This window comes from Perca flavescens, chromosome 12 (genome assembly GCF_004354835.1).
Source record: "Perca flavescens isolate YP-PL-M2 chromosome 12, PFLA_1.0, whole genome shotgun sequence".
In the NCBI taxonomy this organism is placed as follows: domain Eukaryota; kingdom Metazoa; phylum Chordata; class Actinopteri; order Perciformes; family Percidae; genus Perca; species Perca flavescens.
Genome location: NC_041342.1, coordinates 13,625,608 through 13,648,132, shown reverse-complemented (window position 1 = coordinate 13,648,132; position 22,525 = coordinate 13,625,608). Strand labels below are relative to the sequence as shown.

At 42.4% G+C, this 22,525-nt stretch overlaps 1 protein-coding gene and 2 non-coding genes across 3 annotated transcripts; all 3 read right to left on the bottom strand.

Annotated features, from left to right (window-relative positions):
• Nucleotides 1-200: 200 nt before the first annotated feature.
• eif4g1a (eukaryotic translation initiation factor 4 gamma, 1a) lies at nucleotides 201-21,866 on the bottom strand. Its single transcript, XM_028594280.1, has 31 exons — nucleotides 21,414-21,866; nucleotides 19,409-19,535; nucleotides 19,238-19,324; nucleotides 16,514-16,693; nucleotides 15,430-15,529; nucleotides 12,023-12,174; nucleotides 11,674-11,766; nucleotides 10,831-10,906; nucleotides 9,941-10,734; nucleotides 9,817-9,910; nucleotides 9,639-9,727; nucleotides 9,267-9,447; nucleotides 8,982-9,115; nucleotides 8,626-8,745; nucleotides 7,824-8,213; nucleotides 7,465-7,611; nucleotides 7,106-7,342; nucleotides 6,462-6,566; nucleotides 5,977-6,270; nucleotides 5,734-5,851; nucleotides 5,548-5,650; nucleotides 5,012-5,349; nucleotides 4,766-4,887; nucleotides 4,445-4,617; nucleotides 4,164-4,289; nucleotides 3,653-3,734; nucleotides 3,401-3,499; nucleotides 2,856-2,999; nucleotides 2,634-2,715; nucleotides 2,212-2,352; nucleotides 201-1,607 (listed from the first exon to the last, which is right to left on the bottom strand). The coding sequence occupies exons 2-31, from the start codon at nucleotides 19,481-19,483 to the stop codon at nucleotides 1,426-1,428; spliced, it is 5,058 nt and encodes a 1,685-aa protein (XP_028450081.1). The 5' UTR covers nucleotides 19,484-19,535; nucleotides 21,414-21,866; the 3' UTR covers nucleotides 201-1,425.
• Nucleotides 6,671-6,747, bottom strand: LOC114566103 (small nucleolar RNA SNORD66). The gene has a single exon (XR_003694011.1). It is a non-coding gene; the product is annotated as a small nucleolar RNA SNORD66 (small nucleolar RNA).
• Nucleotides 7,709-7,787, bottom strand: LOC114566104 (small nucleolar RNA SNORD66). Its single transcript, XR_003694012.1, has one exon. It is a non-coding gene; the product is annotated as a small nucleolar RNA SNORD66 (small nucleolar RNA).
• Nucleotides 21,867-22,525: the final 659 nt, after the last annotated feature.

The following is a 22,525-nucleotide window of genomic DNA, read 5'->3' as shown; positions in this document are numbered from 1 at the left end:
TGGCCCGCTGCGACTGAATTAAACTGATAACGGATACATCTGTTTTAATTTGTATGACCTTGACTATTCAGTGTGGATTGGTGACATCATGGCTGATAACCAGTCCCCTTAATGAGATCAGTCGATTTGGAGCATCTTTATACAACCAACCAGAAAATCCCCAGGGACATGTTTCAGACAGACTTGTGGCAAAACTCTGCTCAGCAACTTAATAAGTCCTTTATTTGCAATGTTCCGTGACCTCATCTGTCTAGTTTCCGATGCAAAAGAAGCAATAATTTCTTAAATAAAGAAAGCAAAAAAAAAATATTTACAAAATTCCAATACAACTAATAATCAATGGATTATCTAAAGCACCTCTCTGCATCTGGACAACTGCTGTTTCTGTTGGATACACTGCAATTACATCAGCAATTTCTCGTTTCTGAAAAATAAACTGAAAAACATTTTGTTTGTTTTTAATTATATATTTACAGAATGCTCCTGAAATAAGTTTCCACTTACAGTAGAAAAGGCTTTCGGATCATTTCTGTGTTGTTTTAACTGTATATATTTTCATCAAGTCAATTTTTCTGTAGATTTCAAGTTTTAACGGTGATTGGGTTATTAAGTGTCCTCTACGACAGCTCAGGTTTAGGTATAGAAGAGGTAAAGATGAAGAGTCAGTGTGGTTTACTACTGGGGATGGGAGAGGATGGCTTAGAGGAAGCATTAAGACCACCCCCTAGTAGTCAAAGGTCAACAACAGTCCATGTTTCTGTCCTCTAAGTTCATCATGGGAAACAGGAAGAGAAAATACACAACCTTTGCATTAAAAACTCCATTCATCAAATTAAGATTAGTTCATGTACATTTGTCTATCCAAGTTTCGTCCACTGTATCATTAATAGAAACACACTTCAGTCATGCTGCACACGCCAGTAAGGGACAAAGACAGAGCCGAGTTTGGACTGAACACACAATATGGCATGACGATACCCACGTTTTAGGGAACCCACTACACCACACACGCCTCGCGGTTCATCTTGCAGATCAGATAGGATGTTAGGCATTACAATTATCTAGAACCATAAAAAAAGCAGCCTGTTGGTTTGCATTATTGTGAGAAAGAGTTTCGTAGTCATGTGGGATACTTCACACCTCGTTAACAAGCAATCCTGCTGAATCAGTTTTCAAGTTTATTTGATGAGGACACTTGCTGTGACAAGCAGGTGGGGGAAATAATGAGGAAGCGAGAGAGGAAGGGTAGAGAGAAATGATTGTTTTCTGAGTCCATCCCTCAAAGAAAAGAAAAAAAATAAAAAAAAATAAAGGTTTATCCTCATTGAGGATTGATTCGAGTCTGCCTCTCTGGCAATATTGTCTGTGACTCTCTGCAAAGCCCCCACCCTGCCAGAGGGGGGCGGCAGCTTTCAGTTCAGTCTTTTATTCCTTGTCAGATTCCTCCTCGGCCTCGCGGAGCCAGGTGAAGAAAGCGGTGACTGATTTCAAGGCCACACCTTTGCCTGTTTGCTCCGCAGGGTCTTTGCTGGTTTCCCATTTGTAGAAGGCATCCTCTTTAATAACGTCCTCATCGTACAAGGCGTCGAAGAACATGCGCAGCAGGTCTGCAGAGACAGGATACAGAGGTCAATAAAGTCCTTTTTTTTTTTTTTTTTTTTTTTTAAATACTTATTTCTCTCTCTCTCTGATGTCACTTTCCCACCTACTAATCTGAACTAAATATAGGAATGAGCACAAACCACCATAAACACTAGTAGTTTACTCTATAGTGAGGCGTAAAGGGAGATTTCACATATGAATCATCATTTTGTGTCATCGGGCCCGGTGTTGAGGCCGTTTTATGCTTCTGGGTCTAATCAACGGCGTACCCCCGTAGACCCGTCTGCGTCTACGCCGGACCCTACGCCATAGCCTGACGTGCACCTCTCGAAAAAGGTAACTACATCTCGCAGCGACAAAAATCAAGGATAGGAATCACTTTTCCTGCTACAGATTTCTCACCGTGGTCAGAAAGCACAGGGGAGACACTTTGTTTCTCTCACTATGACTCTAGAGTCGGTACACACCCACACGCACACTCGAAAGCTCTGCGTGGAGCCTCCGCAGAACCATAAAACGGCCTTTACATCCATCAATCTGTCTCAAGCTATGGTCTCAATAATGGCCATATATGCATATTTATTTAACATTAATGAGAATATTACTCACTCGCTGGCTGCTCCATGTGCACCATCAGAGCCTGGAGGGCGTAGAGGGCCTGCAGCTCCTTCTGCTCATCAGACAGGTATCTCTGCAGCAGACTGGCCCTCTGACCGATCTGCCGTGCGTCCACCCTGTACGGGTTGTCGCCTGAAACAAGAAGAAAAACTTATTAATAGAGATAAAACTTCTTGTATGCCATGAAAATGTTTACTCTAAAAAAGGGTTGCAAAATCAATCACATGTTGTGATTTGAGTTTCTACAATGAATCGTCAATGATCATCGATATCTCAGTAATACGGAAACATTTTCAACATTGAGAATGAATGCCGCCGCTGTGAGATGAAAAGACGAACAGACAAAGAGAAAGGACAATTTCAGCCCAAAACAGACAACCCTTACATCTACATGCTGCATTAGATATACTTACATATGATTGCAGACTGACACACTGATGTCATCAACGCTCGTACAAACTGGTTGGAAGCAGTTTGCTGCTCGTCCAAGTTAGCCTGGGAAGAAAAAAAAAAAAAAAAAACACAAAGAACTGTTACACAGAGGAAACAAATGACTCCTACAGCTTTTAAAACCTGCATGGGATATTCAAGTCTGAAGTCAAACCTGAGCTCCATCACAAGTACATTTCACCCACCTCCACCCAGTCTCTGATGCGCTGGTTGTTGGCCTTGTCCTGGAGGAGTCGGTCCAGCTGTTTGCTAAGCTCCTCTCCACTGAGGACCTTCTTCTCATCCACGCCCTTTGACTCCATCTCCTCTCCTGTGGTGAACTCCACTTTCTAAATGACATAAACAAAGAAAATTGAAGATTCTCTTGTAAGTGATTCACTTTTAATTATTTTGCTTTTAATTCTTTAATTTTTCTTAGATGTGAACGACCAAAACACAACACAGGACATGAGGGATATGTAGGTATTGGCATTAGGTCTGCATTTGTGTCAATTTGCTGCAATAAATCTTTATTTCTATATGATAAATAATCAAGACATATATTGGCACATTATGTTTTCTATGAGATTGTATGAAGGTCTTTCATTATAGAGTGTGCCTTCTCTGAATGAGAGCTTACAATCTCTCTGGTATTTCCCTGTGTCTCCACCAAACTACATTGAAAAATGAATAAAAAAAAGAAATCAGTTTCTATGCGTTTCACCGTCTTGTACTACTGTAGCCTACAGACCTGATCGGTGACAAACTTGTTGACGTCTTCATCCTCGGGCAAGAAATCACTCCAATTGAGCCCACCCTCAGTCCACATGGCCCCAACCTTCTTAGGGGTCTGATGGGGAGAAGAAGAAAAACTCTAAACTGTCAAACGGCACAAAGTATTAAGATTTTGTTAATGTACAACAAGGTGTAATGAAACAATATCAAAGGTTGCACTCAATATAGACAGAAGGAATGGGGTTTTTGGGATTTATGTAGGACGTACCATTTCTTTGCAGAGCAACTTGAGGATCTGTACCAGAAGCACGCCAGCCTGCCCCAGAGGCACGAGAGGCTTTGAGATCTCCCTGAAGATGCAACACACATACATTGAGTTATTCATTCCATTTGCTTTGAACTAAATTATTAAAATCGGTCGTTTCATTTATTGCCATAATCAGTAAAATCACAGCTATACTTAAAAAGGTAAAAAAAAAAAGTAAGTGTTTGTTGTGAAAAGGAAAAGTGAAGAAAGGGAATGAAAAACATGAGAGCAACTACAGACACCTCAAAATATTTGTGAGCTGACAAAGGTGTCCCAGTTATCCAACGGACTCAGATTTTGATGTTTTTGAACTGCATGTGTACAATCTGTATTATTGTGACGCATGTTTAGGGCCAGAGCACTGCCAAACACCCTACAAATGTTGCTGTTTCTGACAAATCTCAATCCACAGGAACTAGGCTTGCTAAAGAATTATTTATTATGTTTGCTGACTTCCAGCACCGTAGCTCACCTGAAGAGCTGTCCCATAGGGATGCCTCCCTCATGGAGCATGGGGGTAATGAGTTCAGCCAGGTAGAGCCAGATGTGAGGTATATCTATGGCTGTGTCTTCCGCAGCCTCCAGGGTCTCTTCTAGCCTACGGTCCCAAAAAGCACAAAGCACTCAATCTCACTTTAACACACTTTAACCTTCGTTAGCCTATTTTGCATAAATCAGTCCATCAAGAGTAAATAAGGATGCACTTTACAGACATCGGAAACACAGTGTGGTGTTTTTCTTGTTAAAGCTCACCCTTTGTAGTACTGCGCTGTGGGCAATAAATCTGCCTTTACAAGTTGGTGCAGCAACAGGCCCATGTGTGCTCTAGCAATGGTGCTGCGCTCAAGCGTCGACTCCACGCCGTTCCGCACAAACACATAGAGCAGTGAGGCACTGTTGAGTTCCGTCACACACTGCAACGCCTCCTACAGCAGCAGCAGAAGACACAAGATGTTGGCCATCAAAGTGGTTTCATATTCCAAGCATTTGCTGTTAAAGCCGAATAATATGCATACATTTAAGGAAATGCACTTTTTTTTTTGCATGCAAGTTTACATGGCGTCATGTTTGTACCTTCAAGTCATTAATGTGGAGGTATTCTTCTATAATGGCGTTCGACTTCTTCTCCAACTCCTCTTCACTCAAAGCAGGTTTTGGGAGAGAAGGAGGAGGAGTGGGGGTGCTCTCACGCTTAACTGCAGAAAAAAAATGAGTTTAATATTATTCCAATCTCTGTGTCCACAGCTTTTCCTTCAGGACATTTTTCTACCATTATATCCATTTCAAATCCTCACATTTGCTGAGTGGGTTTTTTTTTACCTGGGAGATCTTTGCTTGGGGCCCTGTCCTGACTTCCTCTGTCTCTGCTTCCTCGGTCCCTGCTTCCTCTATCCCGACTTCCTCGGTCCCTGCTTCCTCTGTCCCTATTGTCGGTCATGCTGGCCACGCGGCGCACCGGCTCAGTCGAGGCCCGGAGGTCTCCGGTCCTCCCGCCGCGCTCCTGAGACTCTCTGCTGAAGCTTCTCTTGGTGATTTGGTTCCGGGTGCTCCTGTCGTCACGACCCTCCCGACCCTCGCTGCGATCGAATCGGTCAAACCGATCCCTGTCGCGATCACCCCTGTCTCTGTCGCCACCACGCTCGCGGCTTGAGCTTGACCTAAAGGTTGTAAGTGAAACAAGAAGGTCCACATTTATCATAATGTGCCATCAAATCTGATCTGAAACTGGTTGCTATCATGTCCTATGAGTCTTAAAAAAACAAAAAACATACAGGCCATTTATTCAGTGAAGGAGGTAAAGAAAACATTAGGAGCAAAGTACGAGAACAAGACAAATATCTGCAGCTGCTAAATACCTCTGAGGAGCTCTGCGATCAGCGTCAGTTGAAGACAACAACGAACCAGACTGTTGCAGGGCTGAGAAGCGGTTGAGGGTGCTGGTAGCTGGACGACCAGAATCTTAAAGTGGAAAAGCATAGATTAACACTAAAACCACTAAAACATCTTAAAACCACACTGTCTTTTTGAAGAGTATGTTATACCCGTCTCTCCGCTTGCTGGTTTGGCTCCAGTTCCTCCACTGCTGCCTTTGCCCCAGCTACCCCACATGCCTTTTCCCCCTGGAGCCAACAGTTGATTGTTGAAGTCCAGAGAACCAGGCTGACGGTGAACACAAAAGTAACAATTACAAAACAAGTTACATAAACATTTACGCAAGTCCTAAATCAGATCAGTAGTCAGACAGTAAATTTAGTGACAACTTCTGTGTTAGACTTGGACGTTACCTTTGTGATCTTGCTAAGGCGAGTGGTGTCGATGGGTCTGTTCTTGGAAATGGGCACCGTGTTCCATCCCTCATCCTGAGGCTGGCTAGTCCGGCCACCTCCTGGTGTGTGAGAGCCACGGCCCCCCATGTTCCCTCCCATCCTGCCGCCTCCTCTTTCTCCTCCGCCCTCTTTCTTGGACTGGAGCTGCTGCTGAACTTTGATCTGTTCCCTGTGCTCCTCCATCTCTGCCTCCTTGTGGATCTGGTCAATTGTTTTAGGTCCCTGGTCTCCTCTACGAGGCACCCACCCACTCTGTAGACCAAAGATGAAAGATAAGTTATAAAATGTTCCCACACCTGCTGGTTCCCATGTGACTCCTAATCCCTGTGGAATACCTCACACACAGTTTAAAACCAGTCTGCTCATTCAAGAACACTTCTTAGCATTAGTCACCTCCATAAATGCTTATTTTCATCTCCGGTTATGGATGAAGTAATATTTACCTTTCTGAGGTCCAAGACGTCTTGCAGCATGAAGCGGATTCTGGATGAGGTCTTTCTCTCTTTGATGATCTTGTCCATCTGGTTGAAATACTGATCCATACGAGGCTAACAGGGACACAGAAAAAAAGCGACTTTTATGAGTCACAGCTACAAAACAACAACCTCATTATGAATAAAGAATTGAGACTGATTTTTATGTAGAGAACTGTCTCCTCAGTTCCTCAATCCCATCACTAATAATCAGTGGCCCAGACACGTGGCACAAAAATAAAAGTCATCACCGGAGACGGTTGAATGTGTAAATACTTAGGTTTTCTAGGGGTGTCCCAGACTAAGAATTTACATAGCCGAATGTGAGTGGTTAAATCTTGCCTGTAGTCGACTGATATTACAATCATAAAAAATATATTTAGTGCTCTGCTTGTATTTTAAGATAGGCTATACACTATATCATGATTTATTGGGAGAAAGCAAACAATTCTATGTAAAATCTGACATTCAACACCCCCGTATTGACCGAATGGAACGATCCTTTGTTTCATGATCACATTTTCCACCACTGCGACAATTCAACTGTCCTTTGATCAAATCATCGAGTAGTCGACAATTCGGGGTCACACCTATTGTGTTCATGCTTTATTTACCTTGGCCTTCTCAAAGTCCAGGTCTTTGCCAATTGTGGAGAACAGCCTGCAGAGACACTCCAGAGACTCTTCATCATGATTCTTCAGTAGTTTCACTACGCAGTCGTGCATGATGGCCTCTGTCAGCATCTTCAGCTTGAAGAGCTCGCCAATGAACTTTATGTTACCCATTGAACGGCGGCGAGCCTTGTCTTTGAAGTCCTGCAGCTCCACCTTCAAGCGCTCACACTCCTCTCCCTGAGGGCAGATACAAGTAGGAGTTTGTGCTTAGTGCTGGGGTAATATGATCAGTTTAGTCTAAGTAAACAACAAAACCTGTGGTGGTTGCAACAGTGCGAGTAAAGGACCACATTTCTTACTTCTTTGGCAGCCTCTATTTCTTTTTGCTTTTTCTCAAAGATTTCATCATCATCCTGGTCCTTCTCAAACTCTTTCTGGCAGCGGTTGAGCAGCAGTTTGCGGAAGTTCACAAAGAGTCCTGGCTTGTCGGGGATGGGGACTTTCAACTGAAGGAGAAAAACAGTACAATTAAACATTTGTAATGAATATAAATCATCTCACATATAATTATATGGCCTAAAACGTGATTATAAAAGCTAAAATCAACAGTGATTAAAGTGTCCTTTATTTTGAACATTCAGTGGCCCAGACACGTGGCACACAACACAAGTCATCATTGGTGCAAATAATAAAACCCTGATAAAATTACACGACTTACCCCCAAAAGGCAGCGGCACATGTTGGCATAGGCCACAGAGAAGTTGGGCTCTGAGATGGCCTTCTCAAAGATGAGGTCAATGGTTCCCTTCAGCCTCTCTTCTGTGTCTATCGTCAGCTCTGTCACTTGTTTCATCAGCTCCTGGAACTTCTGAGGGGTCAGCTTGTTGAGGATACTGCGCAGACGCTTGAACAGCTCTTGAGTCTTGGCCTGTTCGGGATCGTCATCTTCGACTTCCTCCGCGGCGCGGGTTCGAGTGGACTTCTTTACTGTGGGCTTCCAGGCCTTCTCAGCCTTGTTGAGTTGCACGTCGTCACCGAGGGACATGCTGCTGATTATTTTCCTGGGCTCTTTCCTCTGACCCTGCTGGGAGCGACGTGGCCCAGGTGGCTAAAAGAAGGGGAAGGGATGCATTTTAGAAAAGAAACCATGATCCAAAAAATAAAAACATAAAACTATGGTTAAAAATCAGCAAAGAAAGAGAAGAGACAAAGTCACGGTTGCGTGCTGTGGTGTTTGTGTCTGCTCTCTCTTGTGACTCTCCAAGTACCGGCCGGCCTTGCAGCTGCAGTAAGTGATTGAGTGTAGCTTATTTCAATAAGTAATCAGGGCTGGGAGTACGAAGGAGCTGGAGAGAGCTACGGATAGTTCCAGTGGGCCATTACGCCAACGTCCATGTGTGTACTTTATACATTAATACATTGCTTGTTTGTCCATATACTTTAATTTCCCCCAGGTTATCTTTATTCATTTTATTGTTACTTCAGTCATCCCCTGGGCTATTCAGGTAACATTCACTCACCGGGCCTCTTGGTCCTCCCACCGATCTGCTCCCAAGGTTACCCAAATACGAAGGCGTAAAATCAGGACCCACATTTATCATTCGAGCTGGGTCAGCAGGCCGCATTGGAGTCTTGTTTGCCTGAAGTTAGAGTAAAAAGGAAAAACAACCTTAGAGTCCATACAAAACGGACATCAAGTGTCCCAATTCTCTATAATAATCACCATGATATATTCAAAATATAATTATGCTAAGGTAGTCAAAAGTTGTTGTTTTTTTAAACTTACATGCAGCTTCTATTTCAATATCCCCTTATTTGTCATTAATGTCACACATGAAAGACATTCCAAAGGAGAATTATGTAAAACATCCTCTACCTTGTCCAGGACCACATCACTGATGGTAGGCAGGCCATCAGGTTTGTGCATACTGGCGCTGATAAACTGGAAGCCCAGGAGGAACTCCCTGTCGTACCGCTTCTTGTCTTCTGGGTCTATCGGCTTCCATTTTTCTAAAAGATGTACGAGAAATGTAATACGTTTTGATAGATAGATGATAGATAGATAGATAGATCACAGACAGACAGACAGATATTTCCCCAACTACACACAAAATACTTCTTTATTTCTTCTAATATTTCTAGAGAAATCTAGTCAACCTACCTTCTTTGTACTGGTATTTCTGCTCAGTTGGCTCAGATGTGACTTTAGGATCTGCATTTTGCTTGTCTTCTTTCTCCTCCCAGGTCTCATCTACAACCTCAGCTGGAGGTTCAGGTGGAGCAACAGGGACAGGGTCGGCCTGAGTGGACGAGGGTTCAGGAGCAGGCTTGGCTTCTTGCTCCTGCGGCAACAAAAAAACCCAAAGAGATTAAAGTATTATGATAACCCAGTTAGTCACAGAATGCAGTGTTGTAAAACTAAACTTAATATTAAATAATATTAAATATTATTGATACAGCTGAAACTGCGGAGACGCTTGATGACCTTGCGTTAACTTCGATCTTTCTTGTATTCATCTGGCCTGATACTAACCTCTGTGAAGGCATCCAGGAGGTCTCCAATTGCCTCTTTCTTGTTGAACTCCTTCATGTTCTTCCTCTTCTTTGGCACAGACGTTGCAGCTTCAAGAAAATGACAAGTGTTGACATTAACATTGAGCACAACACATGCGGCAATCACAAATGCGAGCCAGATTTAACTCCACCCTTACCTTGCATAGTAGATTCCTCTGTAGGGCAGCTAACGGAGGCAGGAGGGGCATCCTCACTTTTCTCCTTCCTTTCTTCCCCTTTCACCTCCACCTCCTCTACCTCCTCCTCCACCACCTCCTCCTCCTCCTCCTCCTCCTCCTGGGCAGGCATTGCCGTTTTAGCCACAGGTGTGGATTCCTGAGATTGAGAAGCATCAGGCTTGTCAAGGGGTGTAGTGTCTGAAAATGCCACATCCTCAGACAGTTCCTCAGTGTCCTGAGGAAGGCCGTTGGAGAGAAGAGGCTCTGCTGCTTCAGCCGGTGTGGGTTCAGGTTCAGGGGCGGGGCTCTGGGTGGCGTTCTGGGTTTGTGGAGCAGAAGGTTCCTGTGCAGAGGGTGGAGGCGTAGAGACTTTAGTTTCTGTCGTTGTAGCCGTTTCTTCTTTTGCCTCGTCAACAGGGGTAACTGTCACAGGAACCTCAACTGGAGGCTCAAATTTAGCCACCTCCTCCTTATTTTCCAATTTCTGCAAGTCCTCTGCTTTCTTTTCTTCCTTTTCTGGTACCTTCTCAGCTGGAGGTGGGGCAGCCTGTGGTTCTTCCATTTTGACAGGCGCCTCTTGTGCCGCTAATGATGCAGAAGGGCCGACAGGAGCGTCTACGGTGTCACCAACTTTAGTATCAACTTTATTTTCTGCCTCAGGAGGAACTGTAGTAGTAAATGCTGCTGCTGCAGGGAGGGAAGGGGGAGACTGCAGGTCCTTTATCAATGGGGGTGGCACCTCTGCAGCGGCTGTAGGGGCTACAGATTGTACGGCTAACTCAGCAGGCGGTGTCATCTGGTTGTCCGTTTCCTGTTTCACCTCCACCACAGGCTCTGTATTTGCTGTGGCAAGAGGTGGTGGGGTTTCAGCGCTAGCAGAGGGCTCAGTGTTTTCATCTGGGCAGTGAAACATGAAATAATCACAATAAGGAAAATCTGGAATACAGCCATCTTGCATTTTTTATGTAAACCAAAACAAGAAAATGTACTCACCTCTTCTCGTCACTGTAGTGGCAGGCTGTGGGACTTCACCATTGGTCTGTGCAGGACTTCCATCTGCTGTGGAGGCCTACAGTCACAAAAAAAGTATGAAGTGTTTTTAAGCTCTGATGATTGCGATGGAAATACACAAAAGACGTGTTGATTAAGCTCTATGGTCTTCTTTAAGACTGTAGTGTGTCCTGTGTATTGTATTGCATTTTATAGTGTAGTAATAGTGTCTCAAATGTTTTGACCAACCCAGCTGGCCACTCAATGTATTTTAGTTGAAAAATAACTAGCCTGAAAATATAACCACAGCTCAAAACATCAGTGTTGTGCATTGGCTTTGTATCGTTTGTTCTGTGAAACTCTGTGCAATATTTATACTGTGCTGATAATAAGATGTTAGCACAGAGATGTGTAAACAGTAATGTACAGTAATGAGTACAGTAATGATCTGGTCAAGCTATAGTTTATTTTATTTTTTTAAATCACTTATGTTCTTATGTGCAATTACATCGTAAGACATTAAACTGTAAATACATTTTTGAAAAAGAAATACTAAGAAATAAGTTGGATTCTTTTTTTTTTTTTTGAAACAGACACAACGGTCTACCTTCACTTTATTTTCCACCCACACACTACCTTAAGCCAGCACAGAATAGCTGAAAACAATTTAGATTTCTAAAATAAGAAAAACTAATTCCTAATCACAGATTAAAATGGGTCATTATTTTTCAAGACTTACAATCGAAGAATCAGTTCTGTCTTTAACCATGAACACAACCATGCTTGCTTCAGATCAGAGTTTAAATGAGTCTTAATAAAAACTGGTCTTCCTAAAATGCTTCTTACCTGTGGAGGAGTTGGTGTGGTGGTGGACCTTCCACCTGACATGATCTCCTCGGTGATATCACGCCCGCCCTGGTTGGGGTCTCGTATCCTTATCTATAAGCAGACAGGGTCAATATTGGTTAGGTTTCCACAAAACGTGTATCCTGTTTAGAACATAAAAATACAGACAGTATGTAACGATGCTGTCACTACTGATCTACAGCTGTCACCCATCATGATAAATGCTATTGTTATTTTTAGGTAAAAGGGAAAGTTCCACATTGAACAGACAATACACTTTCTGTCCATTCAAATTTTTTTTTTTGACCTCAGACAAGAGGCGCGCTGCCCTTTTGTTGTGACACACTACCGGTTTGCGTTCCCTCTTTGGTGGCCCTTGTGACTGTGCGGGTGGTTGCTGAGGAGGCGGGGCTTGTTGCTGTTGCTGGGCGGGGTTGATCATGACCGGTGCCGGCTGGACAGACTGAGAGTACTGCGGTTGAGCTGGATAGTATGCTCCTGCTGTAACAAATGTAAAATGAAACAAAAAACAAAACAAAAAAAAAGCATTAATGAAAAGAAAACAATACTCGTGCGAAAAACGAAGCTTCACACTAAAATAAAAAGTCCATCCGGGAGTCTCAAGATTTTTATCCTGTAGTTATGAAAACCCTGCAAGGCTGTTTGTGGGTGTGGACCCTATTCATATAAAGACCTTAGCACAAAATAAAAAAACACATCTTGCATTAACAGAGTAGAGATTCCTGTAGGAACACAAAAACAAAAATTCACACAGAGCCTATATGAGGTGTGTGGGTCAAGATCAAAGCAAAATATAAAACTTGTGCATACAGTATTATACATATAGGCTAATCTGCAGGCTGGTTAACGTGTTTTGCCATCAGTTTTAGAAATAAAGTCACTAAGAGGGTCCAAAAAGTTGCTGAATCTAGCAAGAAAGTCGCCAAGTTGGCAACACTGTGTGGCTGTGACAATAGTCGGTTACTGTCCATTTGTGCGCTCAAAGTAAACCATAACACATCATCTCTAGCCATTACTGTGCTACTGTGGGTTGCACTAAAATAAATAGAGACCACAGATGTTACAGATAGCCTGTGTGAATGTTCAAGTTATTCAATCTCAAAAACACTAGTATGAAATAGGGGCGTTGAAATTAATCATTGCATGGATGCGTAGCGACTGACCGACCATAATTGATTACTGCCTACTGATATTACTTGTTGATTTTCCACTTGCTTTTTTTGTTTTTGCCTGTTGTCTGCCGTGTTCAGACTCCGCTACATTCAAGAAGTGTTTTTTTTTTTTTTTTTTAGAGCAGATACAATAGAAAGGGGAGATCGAATCGATTTGAAACGTTGACAGGATACAATCGAATCGTGAGACCAGTGAAGATTCACCCCTGGTTAGGACAGGCTTTTGAAATAATACCCTTCACATTCTGTCTGTGAAGGTCAGACAGAATAGCATGTTCAAATTCCTGTGCAGTAAATGAACACAGCCAACATTACTTGCAAGCTTACAATTATAAATCAAGACACTTGCAATCCACAATTTCTTTCATTGTCATCACATGAAATGCATCATTTAATAAAAATCTGAAGCATAGGACTTTATTAAAAGTGGAATTTTGGCCCAGCTAGCAAGAAATCTGCAGCCTGGCAGCCGAGTGGCACACTGCAGGCAGACTTTTTAGCTCACCATCAGCCCTGTGTAGGCGGACTGCTCGTCTCAGCAGTAAATTAGGGTGAGCTTGATTTCAAGGGCGAGTGCTTTTTTTGTTCCTTCGCCAAAGTTGAAGGATATTGTTAGAGCAACTGAAAACAGCCCAGCTGAGCCCAGTATGTGTGGTTTTGTTAAACAGTTTAGAATCTTTTAGATTATAACCTTTACGTAAGTGGCAACTATATTGTTCACTCCTATCTACAACCTGATTTTAACCTATACTGAACTGACAGTGTGCATGAATGAAGGTGTACTTTCTTGTGGTATCATCATCATTGAGAAAAACAAAAATACCAAATGCCATTATTTATTTTGGTAAGGCTTCCCTATTTTCATCAAAAATACTTGTAGTGGAATGATTTTTTTTTTTTTTTTTTTTTTTTTAAATATACATTACCGGTCAAGTTTGGGGTCATTTAGGAATTTCCATTCCACTACGTTATAGACAGAATACCAGCTGAGATCAGTTGCATTGTTTTTGTTTGTTTTTTAACCAGGGCAGCAGTTTTCAGATTAGAGATTCAGACAGTCGCCAAGGTTTTCTCAGTTAGCCTTTTAAAATGATATCAGATTAGTAAACAGAATGGTTGGATGATTGGTGATAATGGGCAATGTAGATATTGCATTAAAGATCAGCCACTTCTTTCTACAACAGTCGAGAACCTTTTTGCAATTATGTAAGCACATAATATAATCTGAAAACCGTTGCCCTGATTAAAAAAAAAACAATGCAACTGATCTCAGCTGGTATTCTGTCTATAATGGAGTGGAAATTTTTAAGTGACCCCAAACTTTTGACCGGTAGTGTATGTGACATTCACTTTGTATCTCATTTGCATATAAAAGTAAACGTGGGTGTTAGCAGCAAAAAAAAAATAAAACACAAACGTTTCCAACGCTTTCAGCGACAGGAAGTGCCACAGAGATTTTTGCCACTAAAGCCTGCTGACCAACACACAAGCACACACACTACTCACCAGGGTAGCGCTGGGAGGTGAGAGGAGCACCGTGGAGAGAGAGACGGCCGTTCTCTCGCCCGCCCCCTCTCCCCCCACCACCCCGCCTCTCCCTCGCAGCAAGAGAGGGCTCTGAACCAACGCAGCAAACGAGAGGAAGGGAGTGAGGGACGGGAGAGGGAGGAAAGAAGGAGAGAGGGCAGGAAGAGACAGATGCAGAATGAGTTAATGAGAGGATCCAGAGGAAGCAGGGTGTTAAAAAGGTCCCATGAAATGAACGGCTTTAATGTATATATTGCCTTGTGTTCCTGGCTGCATCTTATTCTTATGTCAACCGTTTTATTTTTCGTCATATCTTTAAATACAAATCATAAATTTCTTTAAGTTCTGTTCACCTTTTCAATGTGAGCCAATATAATCTGAGGTTTTAGTTTTACCCACACAATGCCTCACATTTAAGAAAAAAAATGTGCCTTTCAGCAAATGAATATTTGCAGCAGGAACACAAGAAGTGTGTTTGGGGTGGCATTTTCAGAATAGTTTTTTCAAGTGCAGTGGTTGCGGCAATACTCAAATGTTTGCCTTGCATTTTAGAAGCTTTGTCCTGGATACTTTTGAACTGTCATTAATATTTAAAATTAGATCCATCTTAACATTAAATCCCACCCCAACGGCATGTTTATATGGACAATGCATCCAGCAAAAGAACAAAATTCTTGTCTAAAAGCCATTTCATGGAACCTGTAAGGCAGTGTCCGGTGAGACTGCAGATAGAAAGAACACAGGCCAAAGCAGAATCAAGCCAGACCACATGCAACTGGCGGTTCACCACATACAACAGTGTTTTGACCCAGAAAGACATTAAACACACCAACCAGCCAAGCAAAACCACGACAAACCCAGCGATACCTTATGGGCAAAGAGGTGCCCAAATGGATATGGACTAAAACTACATGCTTATACTTTAAATGTGTTAAGTGAGAGGTTCTGTTGTTTGAGATTCCATCCCCCTTAACTGATAACCTTCCATGTTTATAGTTGTGCTTGGTGGTTGTTGGTTTTGGTCAAAAACCCTTACCATAAGCAGGGTATTCAGCAGGGCTAGTTCCCGGATAGAAGCCTGCTGTACCGCTGGTCACAGGATACTGCTGAGTAGGAGGCATATATGGGGCCCGGTACTGCAGAGACAAAATAAAAAGGGTCAGAGACAACAATAGATGGAACAATTAAGTTGGGAGAGCGTCAGATCAATCCCTGCCATCTCAACAGTAAAAGGTGAGACCCTTTTTCTAAAGTCTAATTTATGGTTCTGCAGAGGTTTCGCCATAGTCTACGTAAGTGGCCTGAAGTTTATACTTGCGCGTTGGTGTGCGTGTCGATCTCTTTAAGAGAATAGCATGGCTGGCATGTGTGTTTGTGTGGGGAGTATATGGTAGAGCGAATGAGAGAGTGACAGGGATTAGCTTCGGAGCGAGTACCGACTCTAGAGTCTTAGTTAGAGAAACGGTGTCTCCCCTGTGCTTTCTGACCACGGTCGGAAATCGGTAGCAGGAAAAGTAAACAATCTCCTCGATTTCATGTTGTCTGTAGAGAGGGAGAACACGGAAATGAGTTGGGGGAAATACAAGGCTACCAAGCCACGGCAGAGCTACGTGTACAGTAGTTACGTTTTTTGAAAGGTGCACATCAGGCTACGGCGTAGGGTCCGGCATAGGGTCAGTATCTCCACGTACCTACGTACGTACCCACGGGGTCGATTTAACACAGAAGCATAAATTTGCCTTATTACCCGTTTTTGGTAGATAGAAACTTGCACATTTGTGTAGCTTGTCCAACTTTCTTGTCAGGCTCTTGAAAGCAGACGGAATGATTTTCTCTCTTCTAGACCGTTTCACAAATGATTCAGTCCTCAATCTGTTTCGTTCTTATGCTCTCAACTTATTTTCACTTTCCAAAAATTGTATTTCTCTGTGGCAGCAAAACAAGCTAAATGAGCGGTCAGAAACTCCAGTAGGTTAAACTGGGTTCCTAAACAGTTTTAGTTTATGCTCACTCTGTAGGAACAGATACTCTCTCCTATTCAAAGAGAACATCTAGTTGTTAGGTCGACCGGTAATGTGTGTGTCACTTTAAAAAATGGATGATTGCTTATTTGAACCAACCTGTCCAGGGGGGATAAAGTAGCCCTGAGGGGAGCCAGCAAAAGACAGCTGCTGCTGGGAAATCATCATCATCTGTGAGCCGTGCGGGTAGACTTGAGTGGGTCCGACAGGTCGTGGGCCACTACTTGTCTGTACCCTTGGAGCACTGGTGGCCATGGCTGGTCGGTTTTGATAGTAACTCTAGAGAACAGATAAGGGAGAACAAAGAAAGAAGGATGAAGAGTGTATCACAAGCAAACCTTTTGCTCTTTGTGTGCATTTAGTGTCTTTACTATGGTATCCCTAACCTGTGTTAGCACACACACACACACACACACACACACACACACACACACACACACACACACACACACACACACACACACACACACCTTGAAGCATTCACAACCACTGACAATGTGTACAGCAAGTTCAGTTCTTGGGTTACACAGAGTCTAAATTGTACTGAATGGCATGTCGCCCTGCTACACTGAGGTTAGCCAAAGTTGGGGGGACACGAAGAGAAAAGCTGTTACCTGTAATGCTCTGTATCCACCCTTCAGCCGCACAACACATGAGCAGAGAGCAAGAGAGGGAGTGAGATTAAGGTGAAAATGAGGACAAGACAAGAGACAACGTGGAAGGTTGAGATTACAAGGTGCAAGAAGGAAGAGTATGAGAGGCAGCAGCAAAATATCTCTCAGCCATGAACAGTAAGCTCAAACAACCACATGCAACTCTGTACAGGTCGGCATAAAAGTAAGATCCCCTGAAGTCCTGCAGGTCCCAGGTTTGAGCGGATTAAAGAATCACTTTAAGGGCTAAAGGTGCATGCGAGCAATGAAACAATGTTAGAATGCTGCAGGTACTAAAATCAATTCACTAAATATTAAACGGTTATAGTGCAGGTGCAAGAATAATGAGGGCTGGGAGAATTCTGCTATTAAAACATTGTGACCCAGCAACAACATTAAAAAATAAATATATATATTTTATAAAAAAATATATATATATTTTTTTCACAGGGTGTGCATAAGACTGACATGACATCATGAACATGAAGGAGACTTTACAAATCTTTCAGACTGTTGTCATTAAGGGTCATTTGGTAAATAATTCTGAGCACTCTGGCGGCTGGACTTTCAAATAAAGAAAATAAAATCAATTTATACCCAATATGCCTGCCTATTCTTGTTCGAAATTTTCACTTTCTTACTGAATTAATGCTACTATTTTTGAACATGTATTAGTGTGAGCAAACTCCTAAAAAACATGGAAACTCCATAATGATAACTGGCTCTTTAACTAGAAAAAGATCTCAGACTAGGAGGCAGTTCACTGAGGAGTGATGGTTAAAGTCTGCGATTATGGAAACATTATTGTAGTATGCAGCATCCTGATTGGTGGAAAATGCTTGCAGAAAGAAAGGCTGTTGTCAGGTAAACAGGTCACTGTCGAAGACGCTGAAGCGAAAAGTTGACGTGGAAAAGCCAAAAGCCCAGCTTTAATGATGAATGCACTGATAAGCAGGCTATGCACTCGTTATGTATGCCTCATTTGCAATGAAACGATGTTGCAAAATAATACAACCATCATCATCACCACCACTGGAACATAACGATCGCGTCATTCATGTGCATATTAAGTAGCTCCAGATTGTCCGCTCTAGCGGAGAGTTTGGTTTGTTCAGCCAGCAGTGAGGTTTACAAGAATTTGTCAAAATTTCCAGATTCCCGGCAACCTAGCGGTGTGTGTGTTTTAACGCACACACATCTCGGCTCATGAGCCGAGGCATCGCTGTAGGCTACGGAATCCCGGCATGTAAATACAGGGGGCTGGGTTTTTGCTCTAAATGCTTGAAATGATAAATAACAGAACGCATTTTTTCCTCTTTACATTTTGTGAATTCATGATTATTCTGCGGGCCAGACTAAAAGCTTTGGCGGCGGGCCGCCAGTTGACGTTGGCTGCTCTACAGCGACACTAGCGGCTGGCTGACCAAATCGCTCTTCCTGCAACGTGAACAGGGGTAAACAACACGGGGGATTTGAATGGGACTTATGTATCGATACTCGCGGCATAAAAATTTATACTTTCTTGGGGGGAAAAAATATCGATTTATATCGCAGAATCGATAAAATTGCTCAGCCTTAAAAGTAACAGCTAACTGTAGTTAGCCGTCATTAGAAAGTGTACCATGTTCATGACCGGTATCATGTCAGTCTTATACACACCCATTCAAATAAAGTCTTACCAAAAAGAGAATTACGCATTTCTAGAATGAGATATGAACCTCAATTTAACTGGACCGCCGTTAACTCATCTAATAAACACGGCGTTTTCATTTAATTCTCCAACAAGTGAAACTGAAAGCATGTATTACACTAAAGAGACAGTGGGGATGTAAGGAAAAGTGAGGACTGTTAGTACCTGTTGGTGTAAAGTACGGGGACCTGCAGCAAACTGGGAGGACAGCAGAAGAGAGGAAAGAAGTCAAGATTGAGAGCACACACACACACACACACACACACACACACACACACACACACACACACACACACACACACACACACACACACACACACACACACACACACACACACACACAGTCAGAAGTCTTTGTGAAAGAGTAGGAAAGGGAGGGTTCCCATACAAGGCAAAATATCACAGACACTGATGCAAAAACCTTAGCAGAAGAAAAAATAAAATAAAAAATATTTAAAAAAAACATGCTGTTAACAATACCTGTCTTGGCTGAGGTGCAGAGTTCATTTGTGGAGGTGGAGGGGTGGCAAAAACAAGAGAAGGGGGCTGTCCAGGACCGTAGGCAGCCTGGAGAGGATGGGAGTAAAATAGATGTTACCAAACTTGAATCTACCAAAACAACTTACATTCTACAAGATCCGTTTCTCTCACCTGTGTCAATCCAGGGGATGGGGCAGGATTTGGGACAGAAGTGGGTCCCGTTATAGGCTGTGGTGGTTTGTTCATTTCACGTTCTTTTATGGTTCTGCATTAGGGTGGCCGTTTGTTGCCAGCCTTTCTGTGGAAAAGAGGAGGAGCAAGGAAAACAAAAAAAGATGAACAATTAAGAAAAGTGTTAAACAAAAGTATTGAGAGGAAATCACTTTCAGCTCAAAGTTGATCTCTACATATGATAATTGCAGTCATACAGGTTAGATATCACTTAACACCGTATGAAGAGAAGACATGAACCTTTAGTGTGGCATCATCAAGCCAAGTACTGAGGGTGTGGTCTGTGGTTTCGCCTATGATAACACCACCACCTCCCACAATGTTACTCACTTGCATATTGTCTCATGTCTCATGCATCCAGCCTTATGGACAATTAGTGTTAAAATCATCTGCGGATTCCTTGCTCAAATCAGATAACAATGACACATTTGTTTTAACCTCCACCCAAAGCTGTCTGTTGCTGAGTAGAAAAGGGGTCATGGTGCTATTTAATCAATTCTAAAAAGGGGACTTTACTGTAAAAAATAAATAAAATAAAGAAACCTGACCATGACTGAGTTAAACCACAAATAGCTAATTACTTATAATGTCTTGGAGCTCTACTTCCAATTCATACATGCCTGCCACCAAATCAGTTGGACTGTTCCGTTTTGAGTGAATTTAAGAAAATGGATACCTCAGGTCAAAGTTCGTTTACTGTGTTAACAGTGGCTTCAATGCCCCCTGGTTGTGCTAGCTACATGTGCAAATAGTCCACTCAAATAACCTCAATATCTGTTTCAAAACTGACCGCAGTTTTCTCACGAAGATAAATGATCGTATAGGTGCTGGAATAGCACAGTCATGCTGGATTAATAAAATCTGATGAATACTACTAGCAGACGTGTCATTCACCATCCACCTGCTGACACAGGAACTACCGTTAGCTGCTAGCTAATGCCATGCTTCTTTCAACAGGGCATCAATGTACAGAGCTACCATATGGTTCTGTTAGCAGAGATGGCTACCAGTCTCACGATCAGTCAGTAAATGTGACAGGTAGTCTAGGAAACGATTCCCATTGTGTCTTACCTAAGTTATAGTGTGAAAGGACATTTTACTGGCCCGCTAACAAGGCAGCATTCCCGGCCGAAGCAGGTTAAATCGTTAGCAATCAGCCAGCTAACGTTACGTGTCCCACTATCAGAGGTTTTTGCCTAGTTACGCTACGTGGCTGAACGTAGAGTCCACATTTGCTAACCTTAAAGTACACAGAGCTCAGTGTGATAGTTTGACTGTGCTGATGGACATTATGACTAATCAAAACTCGAGAACAGCAAATAAGCCGGTCCTCGCAATAATGTTGCAACACTAACACCGATTAGGTTACAGTTCAGCTAACGCTGGTTATCGGTTTAGCCCTGCCCTACGAAGTGTATTTAATTACAGGCCCAGCGAGCAAATGAGACCATCAACCTGACATTAAACTTGAGCCAATATTGTGCCAACAAGACAAACATCAGGGTTTCAAACAAACCGTTATGATAGACAAGTTAGCTCTTAAACACAGTGAAACGTCGTTTTTAAACCATGCCCCAGTAGCGTTAGGGCTAACCTTACGAAGCCTCAATGTTAACGGTAACACCAAATGAAGCTTAGCCACGAGAGCAAGGGACCCTGGCTGTCACGTCAGTTAACTACGCAGCTCTAGCTAAATAATACCTCAAGATTACGTACCTACCTTTTAACCACCTTTAAAACATTCAGATTAATTTGGTTTCATCCGTTTTCGAATTCTGGGAAAGATTCGTAGGATAGCTATCCAAGTGTGAGGACTGACAGCCGGCAGGGCCTCAACCAGCTAACATTAGCTAGCTAGCTAGCCTGTGTGCCTTTGACAAAAATGAAGCAAAGCTCGGGTGTACTCCAAGCAAGCGATAGCACCGTCAAATGGTTTTATTCTTACCAGGAATCAATAGTGAATATGTTGTTAGATGGTAACTCGGGGAATCGGCCTCTGATCAGTCTTCTGTTAATAAAAGTAGTGGTGTTGCAGTTTCCTTGTCCTTTACTCCAAAAGAAAAGTGATGCCCTTCTTGGCTATTGACTTAGCGAGCTAGCTAGCTGACCGGCAGATGGGGGTGAGTGCTACTACTGTCACTTCGGTTTAAATCCCCGGGCGTGCAAAAGTGACAGTGCTCAAAATCAAATAATATAGTACTTAAAGAGTACTATTGACAACTCCGATGGCCCCGAAAAAAGCCTCTGGACCGGAGGTCCATGATCAAGGCGTCGATGGTGACGGATTGCCGGTTAGGTATGTACACAACTGTCGCATCAGTAGGCTCAGAGCGAGGCCATAATGCGATGTTTCTGCTATGGAGCCGGTGCGCCTCCAAGTCGCATGGGTAACTTCCGGGAAAATAAAATTTTGATGCCGTTTCCTTGGTCATGTGATACAGGAGCTCAGATGAATTCATCAACCGTCGCCTCACAATAATCTAATCAATTTAATACTATTAGCTGAAACAAACACAATATACTCATGTCAGGAATTTAAGTACCACTACATAATGTAACAAAGTCTGTAGTTGTACTGTGCCTACACAGTAGTCAAAATTTAAGTATTACGAGTGAATACTACTTATAGTTCTAACAAACATTAAATAATCAGAATAAGATTTATTGCCAAAGTAAGTTGTTACTTGCATTGATTTTGCTTTGGTGTGTTTGGTGCATACAATACACATAGCTACAGTTAAGAACATAAAATATGGAATAGAAAAATTACAATAAAAGTATGTAAAACAACTGTTTTAAGGCTGTACGGTTTTGTGCAGGGTGTGCAAAATATTAATATGAATGTAAACAAATCTCACAGTATAACATAAGTCACAGATAAGTTAACCATCACATATGTCTAGAAAAACTGTAAATCCCCGCATCTGAGAAGCTGGAACAATCCTGTTCCTGGTTTTTACTTACTTACTTAAAATTACTTAAGATGATGAGATTAATTGATTATCAAAAGTTGTGACACATTTTATATATACTATTAATACTACTACTACTATTACT

Coding starts and splice junctions, on each gene's coding strand:
- eif4g1a (XM_028594280.1), bottom strand. CDS start 19,483: ATGAACAAACCACCACAGCCTATAACGGGACCCACTTCTGTCCCAAAT. Junction 4,888..5,011: donor CCCAAGCAAAGATCTCCCAG/GTAAAAAAAAAC, acceptor TTTTTTCTGCAG/TTAAGCGTGAGAGCACCCCC. Junction 2,716..2,855: donor GCATCAGAGACTGGGTGGAG/GTGGGTGAAATG, acceptor TTTTCTTCCCAG/GCTAACTTGGACGAGCAGCA.